The sequence below is a fragment of the Cyprinodon variegatus genome, unplaced genomic scaffold (genome assembly GCF_000732505.1).
Source record: "Cyprinodon variegatus isolate N-32 unplaced genomic scaffold, C_variegatus-1.0 Scaffold8, whole genome shotgun sequence".
Classification (NCBI taxonomy): Eukaryota; Metazoa; Chordata; class Actinopteri; order Cyprinodontiformes; family Cyprinodontidae; genus Cyprinodon; species Cyprinodon variegatus.
Window position 1 is genome coordinate 950,776 of NW_015150461.1, and position 11,034 is coordinate 961,809.

Below are 11,034 nucleotides of genomic sequence, written 5' to 3' on the forward strand. Positions count from 1 at the left end.
TCTCTAAAACAGACATGGCTACGGCTTGATGCTAACATGTTTGTTAACTGTTAGAATTCTGAGAAAAAAGTCAAAATTCTGAGATTAAGCTCAGAATTCTGACTTTTATCTCATATTATACTGAAATAAGATTCAAAAATCTGTTAACTTTTTATTTTTTTCAGTGGCCCTAATCCTCTTCCGTAAAACTGAGATGCCAATGCAGATGAAAATCTAAAACAGTTTTAAAAGAAGAAAGTTAGACTTTTATTTTGAAATTGCAGATAAGGCCGGATGTAAGGCCGGAAGTTCCGCATTACGACTGCGGATGAAGTTAACCGACAAGTGGCTAAGGCTAATGTTTGCTAACTAATTAGCAGGATAGGTGAGTGTTTTTAACGCAAACCTTTTTTTCTCAGTTTACTTCACCTATTATGGACACACTAGTTGTTGTATTAATGCCTAAAGATTACCAGCAGCGTGTTGTCATTGTGTTTCTATGTTGTTTGGGCCTTGTCAGTCCGCGGCAGGCTAACGCCGAACAGTAGCAACTGTCCAATCGTTTGTTTACGTTAGCTTGGTGGCTGGTTATTTTCCACCTTTACACAACGACGTAAAAAAAAAAAAACAGGTTTTGTAAAACTATCTATAAACACAAACTATTAAATTATTTAAGCTATATTTGAGTTATGCTATTTCTGTCCTTAAAATGTTATATTCCGGTCGAGTTTTTGTAGCTGGCTAGGTGGACATTTTCTGTACTCTGCTATAAGCCGTGAGATTTAAAGCAGATACACACATCAAAGAGCTTAGTATATTTTCGAACAATATTTATGCATACACTGATTTTTTTCAGTGGCTAAAAAGTCCCAAAACAAACGCGTTTTATTTGTTTTTCCGATGTTTTTTTATTTTTTTTTTTTACCTCCCCTTATTTGGTGGCTTAGTTAGTAAACAGCAGGCCGCAGGATAGCCTGGCTCTCTCTGGGATTGTTCAGGCCTTGTTTGTTGTCATCAGAGCCGCACTAAAGCAAACTTTGACATCGGGCAGCTACTGCAATAAAAACAACTAAACGCAAATCCAAAACCTGGACTGTTTGCTTGTTATAGAGCGAAACATATTATCCCAACTCTTAACTACATGACCTCTGTAGAAATCCCATATATTTATTAGTGGAGCTTCGACCAGAGATTTGGAGCAGATATATATTTTTTTATTTCTTATCTTCGTATGTTGACTTTTAAGCACGTTCCAGTTCAACTTTTTTGTGAATAAAGTAAAATTATCATCTTATTCAAGATGAAATTGTGACCAGATTCCAGAGCTTTATTTCCTTATATCACTGAAAGTCTACAAATACAGTCAAATCCTCCAGTATCTTGCCTAAGTGTACTTTTACTATCTTGGGCTTCCGAAAGCAGCAACATTATATAATCAAATGAAATAAAGAAATGTTGCTTCAATAATCCCCACCTCCTGTTTTCTGATGTTTTAACTCAATGTTTTAATTTAACAACATGAAGAACAGCTAAGTTTGTCTCTATTTAAAAGTAAAGAAAACGTTTACAGGGATTATCTTGAGTATTTCTTTTTAACCTTTGCACCTCCTCTGACCTCAATAAGAAAAAAGAAAAATCACTCATACTAGAAAGTAGAATAGAATAATTTTTGTTTCTTAACCGGTTTGGCTAGTGTCATTGTTGTGTGCAAAGCATAGCCAAGGAAGGAACACTTAATTTAAATTTAGTAAGTTTTTTATCAAGCTTGCTTAATATTGTGCACAGCATACAACCTCAAAAAATTGTTCTTATTGTTTATTGTATTTATTTATTGTATTTTATTTAATAATGAAAATATTTCTGTTGAGTTTTGGAGTCTTTGTTTTTATCCTTGTGGTATCGAAAATGGTATCGAGTATCGAATATATTCCTTAGTATCGGTATATATATATATATATATATATATATATATATATATATATATATATATATATATATATATATATATATATATATATATATATATATATATATATAGTGTTATATCAAACTGGTCCTATAGTCACTCTATTACAGATGGAGTAATGTAATGCACGTAATTTCGCATTTAAGCATTTCTGATTCCTGGTTGATGGGACAGGTGTTGTGAATGAAACGGTGCCCAGCTTGAAAGAGCTCCTGTGTGTCGCTGAATGTGTGCATTGATGACTGAAAGACATCTTCTGCCTCCATTTATCTATTTACTACAGTGTGTTGAATTCATGTTAATATGCATTTAATGACATTTTAATTAGTGGAAAAAAAATGCAGGGGGGGGGGGTATAAAAAAAGAAGTCTAATCAACCAAAACTTTTGTGACTGCCGATGCAGGACCTCCGTGGACCCCTATAGGGGTCGCGGACCCCCTGTTGAAGACCTTCGCTTTAGATTGTTAATGTCTGTAAAAAAAAAAAAAATAATAATAACAGCAGCTTATGTTTTATGATGAATTCAGCGATTGGATAAAAGGCCAGATTTCTGGTTTTTGACCAGCTCATAATTGTGGAAAATCCTCTGGATTTCCTTGTGCTGCTCTAAAATCTGTTTGTAGATTTGTTGGTTGTGGTTTTATTTACATGGATTTTACAATTACATGCTGGGTATTACTCAACAAATGAGTAAGTTTATTATAAGGTTTTAATTTTCAGTTTACCCTTAAATGTGTCACTATCAAGCAATTATTTACAGAAATGTTGTAATTTATATGATTTAACATTGTTTAAAAGTTAAACAAATATTAAGCCCATAGGGCATACATGAGAGAAAGGAAGTGGGAAAAGAAAAAGCAGTAGCATCACTCTCTGTATGATTTCTAGTTTGTTTGTGTAGAATTGTAAGTCATATGCTGAAATAGAAACACATGGCTCATTTTGTTTGTGATTTTTTTATTTATTTTATTTTTCCCCTTTCATGCAGGTTTCTACCACCGTGTGTGTTTGTTCCGGCCTCTACCATGGAACAGTGTGCATGCGTGGAGCGGGAGCTGGAGAAAGTGCTCCATCGCTTTGTGATGTATGGTCACCAGTCAGAGGAGCGGCTAGATGAACTTCTGCGCAGTGTCTGTGAGATACGAGCACAACTAGTAGCTTTTGGTGAGGAAATAACCCTATGCTAAATGTTACCCACACCTTGACTGCAGATCTTTAGTGTCAGTTGTTTACTGAAACTAAGAAATTCTAGTGTTATTGTCATTTATACTGTCTGGTGTAAACATGCAATCTGGTCGTTTTTATTTTTTATTTTTTTCTGTCTAGCAGGAGTACAAGATGCAGACCTATCGGTCCTATCCCAGAATATGGCCCAGTGTTGTAAGAATATCAAAGAAACAGTGCAGATGCTGGCCTCTCGGCATAAAGACATTCATGGCAGCGTGTCAAAAGTCGGCAAAGCAATCGACCGGGTTAGTACAAAAAACAAAACATATTTTCCAAGAATAAAAGATCAGGGTGCATTGGTCTTATGGTTTTAATATGCATTTATAGAATTTTGATGCTGAGATCAGTGCTGTGGTGGCAGAAACAGTGTGGGACACTCCAGAAAGACAGAAATATCTGAGTGAGTCTATTGTGGAGCACTTGTATCGGCAAGGGATGCTCAGTGTCGCAGAGGACCTTTGTCAGGTAAGTAAAGAGCCTGCAAATGGTTGCCTCACTTGGTGCTTTAAACAATTTAAAGTAAAAATACATGTTTTTTATGCTCTTAATTGTCCAAATATTACATAATTTGTACAAAAATATTGTTTTTAAAATGTATGAATTATATAGCAAAGTGCTACGTATCCAGATCAGATAAACAAAATAAATCCACTAATGTTCAGGGTTCCCGCAGATCCTTAAAAAGTCTTAAAAGACATTGAATTCTTCAATGTAAAACCAAGGCCTTAATTGTTATTAAAATGTCTTAAATCCATCTTTCATTGGTCTTAAAATTGTTACCACATCATAAATAGGATTTTATTTTTGTAATCCATATCAAACAATAAAATAATTGACAATATGTTTCTTACATTTACTGAACTGCTCGCTGTAACCATTATTGGTTCCGTCCCGATAGCGGAACCAATAAAAAAGATGTAGCGGCCGGATCTTGGGATGATGTGTCAGTAACTTTTTATCTGGACAACATTGGGAAGTTTTAAATTCAAAGGAAACTTGGCTATCCATCAAAGAGTTTTCTGCATGGCTAAAACCACTACCAGGGGAATGTAGATGAAGCACAATAGGAATCAAGGCAGTGGAGACACATGTGCGAAGCATGAACCTCAAAACGTCAATATCAAGTTATGGAGAAGCAGCAGGTATTTCTCCATTCTGTTCCACCCTTTTCTCTGCAAAGCCTCCGCAGCATCTCTCACATCACCAACAGCGCCAATAGAACCAAATCTCAGGAAAGTGCTTGGCGCTACGCCACCAGTGAAAGTAGGGGGATTGAGTAGGGAACAAAACAAAGTTAGTGAATTCAGTTCAGTAGTTGTTAAAAATATATCTGTTATTTGTTTGTCTTTAGCTTTCTTCCTATATGGAAAATTTTTCAAAATCTGAAACATATCTACTCGGCCAGAAAGTAATGGTTTATGTTAAAATAAACATTGGGGGTAAATTTGTCTCTACCAGGTTTTTCTTGTGTTTTTTTTGTAAAGTTGGTTTTAAATTTTTATTTTAAGCAGCATTAAGAAGTCTTAAAAAGTCTTGAGTTAAACTTGCCTTATGCTGTAGGAACCCTGATGTTGCAGTGAGCTTTCCTCCATAATCTGCAGACAGTGATGCTAATCATGGCGCAGCTGATGACAGCAGAATCTGGGTTCATTTCCTTTGATTCAGTTTTATTCATTTAATACACAATCAAGGGTACAATTCTTGTTCTTTTGAAGAATTTTTTCTAAAGATCAATTAAAAACTTCAGTGGTTGAAAGTGGTTTGCTGTTAATTGGAGAAAAAAATAATTTGTATCAATTACTTTATAGTTCAGAAAGATTCATTGATATTTTATTTGTTTTAAACTTCTTTGATTCTTGTGTCTGGGAAAAGCCACACTATATAATTTTTGTTTATAAAAGTTATTAATGTTTTTGCTTTTTCAAACATCCTCCAGGGATCCTGGCCATCTTACCTCTTTCTTGCCGTCTATGTTTTCAGTTTTCTGTAAACCTCTGCCAGCAGACTATGTCAGTTTTTACCCACCAGAGGGGATCTTTGTTACTGCTGTCACAACCAATGATTTATGGACATTCCTATAGATCTGTATTCGCTTGGATTAATCCTGATTATGTGACTCTGATAGATATTTATTATCAGGAGGTCTTGTTATGTAGTTTTTTAACCATATTTTTGAAGTTAACTGAAGCGCTGCTGCAGCAAAGAGGTAGAGCTCGCCACCCGGCCTTTGTTCTTTAGGAAACTGCCCTGGTTTTTAGTCTCAACCCAGTGACCTCTGCTGCATGTCCAGCCCTTGTTTCTCCACCCCTTTCCTGTCCAACCTTTTTCAAAGTAAAAGCCTCTACTGCCACAAAAAATAAGCATAATGGAAGCTGATATTTACAAATTATTTTTAAAAAATATGGTTAAACTCTTTTATTTCAAAACTTAAGGCAAATAAAATATTTAATGTATGCTCTAATTTCATGCTTTTTCACACTGACTGTAGGGATGTTGAATAATCTTCTTTGTTTTCTTGATTATTTGTATTTTAAATAAAACACAACCTAACATTATCCTCAATACTGGTGGAGAAACTTAAACCTAAGGATTGAATTTAATCTGATTTTTTTTTTTTAATTCCCGTGCGGACCAACTGCCGGTGTTTTCACCCAACATTGATTGTAAAAATGGTGGCGTCTTATTTAAATTAAATAAAAATAGTTGAACAGATGATGAACAATAAATCTAACCCATTTTCATTAGGTCCTCCTTAAGAAGGCTGCAAAATTATATGAATGATTTTTGTGAATTGTTTGCATTATGAACTAACTGCAGTAGATTTAAGGTTATTTTGAAATAATAAATATGATCTTAATTTAGATTAAAAAGTCCCTAAATCTATTGCAATTAGTTAATGAAAAGTTTTGTTTTTAGGAGTCTGGTGTAGTTATCGACATGAGTATGAAGCAGCCTTTCCTGGAGCTAAACAGGATCCTTGAAGCTCTGAGGATGCAGGACCTTAGGCCAGCATTAGAGTATGGAAACTCCACTCAGATACGCAGTTTACTCTGATTCCCACGTACGTCCTGTACTTTAACTACACCTGTTTTCCATTTGTGTGTATTGCTTTAGGTGGGCTGTTTCAAATCGGCAGCGCCTTCTGGAACTAAACAGCAGTTTAGAGTTCAAGTTGCATCGTTTGTACTTTATAAGTTTGCTCAGTGGAGGAATCGGAAACCAGATGGAGGCCCTGCAGTACGCCAGGCACTTCCAGCCATTCGCATCCCAACACCAGAGAGGTCTGTGGCCCAGATAGATATTTAGCATTTTTGTGTTTTACAAGATATTATTTGAACTTCTTTTTTTAAACAATAAAAAAGTTTTTATTTTTTTTTAACACTAATGAGGATTAAGAATTAAACAAATACTTTTGTAAAACTGATATAGAAGTCCTTGTCTTGTCTCCACTGTTTTGCAGATATCCAGATCTTGATGGGCAGCCTGGTTTATCTACGTCATGGCATTGAAAACTCTCCGTATCGCAGTCTGCTGGAGACAAATCAGTGGGCTGAGATCTGTAACATCTTTACCAGGGATGCCTGCGCTCTGCTGGGCCTCTCTGTAGAGTCTCCTCTTAGTGTAAGGTTAGTAAAACATCATGATATAATCAGATTTCGTTTGTTTTTTCTTTCACTAGATCTCACCTGAGAAATGCAAAACATTGAGTTAATGGCTTTATCTTTCCTGAAGCAATTAAAGTCTTATGTAGTCAACAATATTTATCTTCATGACAAATGTGTTTATTTTTATCTCATAATAGCATGATTGGAAAACAGGTTCCAGAAGCCTTGTTTACGTGTTTTTTGAAGAAAATGGAAAGGTTTTGTTTGGTTTCTACGAGGGCTAAAACTATTAATTAGATTAGTCTATTATTAAAGTAATCTTCAACTATTTTAGTAATCGATTACTCGTTCTCTGGAGTATAGAAACTGTAAAATATGCCTCTAGCTGATAAAGTGACCCACTTAGAGCAGTAATTATATCAAATTTGTAAAAAAAAAAAAAAAAACATATATGTAAACATATTCCATGTAAGATAAAAAAAAAAAAACTTCGTCTGTTGATATGTTCTATCCAGAACTCCTCAGGTGGAAACATCTAAGCTTCACCTGCTTCAATTGGGTAAAAGTCTTCTTTTAAGTTTAGATATCCACTTATTAATCGAATAATTGAAAAAATAATCAACAGATCAATCGATTTGCAAAATAATTATTTGCAGCTCTATTTTCCGCAGTTCATTCACAGCCAACATTTTTCTTTCTCTGACAATTTGAGAAAAAAGTTCCAGAGTTGAATGATTTTAAAACTTCCAGCTCTCTGTTGTCATGTAATAAAACAGGAATTTGAAGAAATTAATGGTTCAGGTCGATTTTTGATAAATGAATCGATAAGCTCTTGATTGAGCTTATCGATCAATTGACAATTGATTAATAAGATGACATATTCTAATATCTCAATTAGTAAATAAAACGAAGTCATACTTTTCTAATGCACACAATTGGAAAAGAAAATCTACGCTATTCTCTTACTAGCTTTATCCCTTACATGTTGTCACCAAAGTCTCCAACAACAAAGAGAAGAATCACCAGTCTAGTGCTGTCAACATTTTCGCTCTTGTGTTAAACATAGGAAATAACCCCAGCCTGGACTCATTGCCTCAAAACTGTTCTGGCATCACTTCTCTTGAAAATACCTGAGGCTCAAATTAACTAAGAGTGGAGCCCTCTAGTGGACGAGAGTAATATTACAACACTGGGAGAAATTCCTTTTAAGTAGACATAGTTGGGGCTAAATGATATAGAAATGTTGAGTTTCTTTTTGCACTAATTACAATCATGTACATAATTCACTCCAGGTTTTCATTGTTTTCAAGGCCTTCAAAGCCACTTTTCTAGAGTCCATTGTCGCAGGAATTTACTGTTACTGTTGTGTGGAAAAGTGGTTACTTCTACTCTCATGCATAGATCTGTACTAGCTGCAAATCTCAATCCCATTCTGTGTGGCAGCAAACCTATTTTACATGCATTTGCACCAACTAAAGGTCTGGAATAAGAAAGTTTGTGTCCGATTCTCACCAAATGTACACCGACTATAAAACATTGACTAATTTTTCTAATACTGCAAATGCCACTAATTAGCCAACACTAGATGTTGTCAGTTAATTGGGCAAAGCAAATTTTAATCTGGTTAACAATTAATGTCATTTATTCATAATTCCTAGGAGACATTAATGCGCACCTGTACAACATAAACAACCGCCGGCCAGTTTTTGTGCTTTCCAATAAGGGGTTGATTTTCTGCCCTGTTTGTAAGCAGCAAACATTGTTGTTGAGTTTTAAATAACTCACCACCAACTAGTGGTGTTAGACAGGGAATGGCACTATTTCCACTTTTCTTCTGCTGCTGTGTGTGCAGATAATTGATTAAAAATATAATGTTAAAGAGTTAATAGAAATAGAAAAATAATCATAAATAGTTTTTAATGGATTAATAAACGTCACGTTTTGAAAACATCCCAATTGGGACAAATTTCTAGGCAGATATTTTTTGTGAAAATCCTTGTTGAGTTTCTGACATTGAGCCATGGATTCCCTGATACAACTTTTTCATTTATGATACGGATATCGCAGCTTTAAAAATGGACCGATATCGATATTGACGAATCATTCACGCTTCTGTGACTTATTCTGTACTGTAGAATATCATAAAAGGCTTAATCAAGTGATATTACTAAAACAGAGAACAATAGAAAACAACAAATAGGTATAGGAATAACTGACCCATGTAATATTAAGCAATGGGCTTCCAGAAATTTGAAACTGAAGCAGAGTGTTTCTATCAGCTTGACGATATTGGAGATTTAACCCTTTTTAGGGCACTCAATGAAATACTTTGAAAATCAAATTTTCAGGCCAATAGTGTTGTTGGAATCCAAGACAAGATCTTATTATCTTTGTAATATGGATATTTTGATGGCAAAAAAAATGTCAGTGTAATAACAAACTCCAACTTGCCTGAATATATTTAGAAAAATAACAAAAGTGCTTCTATAAAAATCATGTATCACGTTGATACTGGCACCTATGGGCTTATTAACTTTTTAACTTTCCTTTTTAACTTTTCAATTAGCTTTGTACCTTTTTTTTCTTGACTTCGTAACTTTTTTTTTACAACTTAATTTACAGTAGGTTATATATCATTCAAGGACCCACCAAATTGGTCAAATCCAAAGATAAGATGTACAGTCATGTAGCAGTATCTTTGCTGAATGGCTGGAAATAGATCTCGTGTTTCTAGACCTCACTGAGGGAAGGAGAGTGGGACTCCATTTGTAAAGGGGATGCAAGTTATCAAAAACGGTAACTTGCCCTATAAAGGGTTAAGACATAGGCTGATAAAATCAGTTTTCTGGCCGATATCGGACCAATTTTGATATCTGATCAGGATATCCCTACATACCGCCCACTAGAGGGGTAACAGAGCTTCTATGTAATTCCTACTGCTACCTATAAACAAAAATAGTATTTAAAACAGTCCTGTTTTAGACAAAGCTTCATCGTTTTAACCTTTTATGACTGGCAACAAACTGCAATTATGAAGAGATTACAAAATTGATTGACCATACAACTGGAGAAGAAAACATTTAAAGTGATTTTTATTGTTCCTACTCAGCTGGAACAGAGATCAACAAATTGACATTTAAACTAAAATAAGGAGTACCAATTTCTTTTCATGTGATTAATTGACATTTGTAGGAGGACAGAAGCCCAATCTTGGCCTTATTAATAAAGCTATACAAATTTTCCACCTTCCTTGTGGATAAAGAAGGCCATCCCACTTCAAAGTAAAGTTCAAAATGGCGACTCAAGCCTTTTCAGCTTGTAGCAAACCTCAGAAGCATGATGGGCAGAATTAATCTTGTGAAGAATTTGGGCTGAGGTGTTATAATACAACAGCTCTCCATAATCTTAAATATATTGCTTTTACAGGCTGATTTTACACCTAAAATTAATTAATTGTTTAATTAATTGGATAAGAAAAGACAAATTCTGTGTTGGTTTCTTCTCAAGATTTTCAATATGAGGCTTTAAGGCGATGGAGTCCTGAAACAAAACCCCAGGTATCTCAATATTATGTCCACTATTTTTTATCTTTTAGTTTCGCATCAGGATGCATGGCCTTACCGGTGCTGATGAACATCAAACAGGTGATCGAACAGAGACAATGCAGTGGAGTGTGGACGCACAAAGACGAGCTCCCTGTAAGTCTGTGATTAAACGTTGCTTCATCGGCGTGTCTTCATCCAGAGTGAACTTCACTAATCTTTTCTTTCCGTCTGTATGTGGAGATTGAAATCGACCTGGGGAAGAAGTGCTGGTACCACTCTGTGTTCGCCTGCCCCATCCTTCGACAGCAGACCTCCGAGAGCAACCCTCCCATGAAGCTCATCTGTGGCCACGTCATCTCCAGAGATGCGCTCAACAAACTCACCAACGCCGGGAAGTAAGTTCTTATAAAATAGTTGCTGTGATTAGTTTTTGTCACATTGCATCCCCCAGCTGTAATGTATTTTATGTGTTTAACCACCATAAACTGCTGCTTAAGTGGAAGTTAGTTTTCATCTAGAATTCCCATGCATGTTCCTCTACATATAGTTCTTCCTAAAGAAATCCTCCCTCTGCATGACGAGGCCTTCATCTACGGAAGAGGATTAGGGCCACTGAAAAAAAAAAAAAGTTAACTGATTTTTAAATTTTATTTCAGTTTAATAAGGGAAAAAAAGTCAGAGTTCTGACTTTAATCTCAGAGTTCTGACTTT

General features: G+C 35.3%; 1 protein-coding gene across 2 annotated transcripts in view; it reads left to right on the top strand.

Annotated features, from left to right (window-relative positions):
* The first annotated feature begins 265 nt into the window (after nucleotides 1-265).
* rmnd5b (required for meiotic nuclear division 5 homolog B) overlaps nucleotides 266-11,034 on the top strand; it is a 13,426-nt gene continuing 2,657 nt past the window's right edge. The window contains exons 1-9 of one of the 2 annotated variants that reach the window (XM_015377577.1): nucleotides 266-364; nucleotides 2,935-3,110; nucleotides 3,273-3,418; nucleotides 3,501-3,638; nucleotides 6,090-6,190; nucleotides 6,288-6,454; nucleotides 6,634-6,799; nucleotides 10,374-10,476; nucleotides 10,564-10,718. In XM_015377577.1, the coding sequence (XP_015233063.1) occupies nucleotides 2,972-3,110; nucleotides 3,273-3,418; nucleotides 3,501-3,638; nucleotides 6,090-6,190; nucleotides 6,288-6,454; nucleotides 6,634-6,799; nucleotides 10,374-10,476; nucleotides 10,564-10,718 (1,115 nt within the window). In that variant the 5' untranslated portion in view covers nucleotides 266-364; nucleotides 2,935-2,971. The remainder of the gene's footprint in view (nucleotides 365-2,934; nucleotides 3,111-3,272; nucleotides 3,419-3,500; nucleotides 3,639-6,089; nucleotides 6,191-6,287; nucleotides 6,455-6,633; nucleotides 6,800-10,373; nucleotides 10,477-10,563; nucleotides 10,719-11,034) is intronic. The other variant, XM_015377587.1, reaches the window with a different exon arrangement.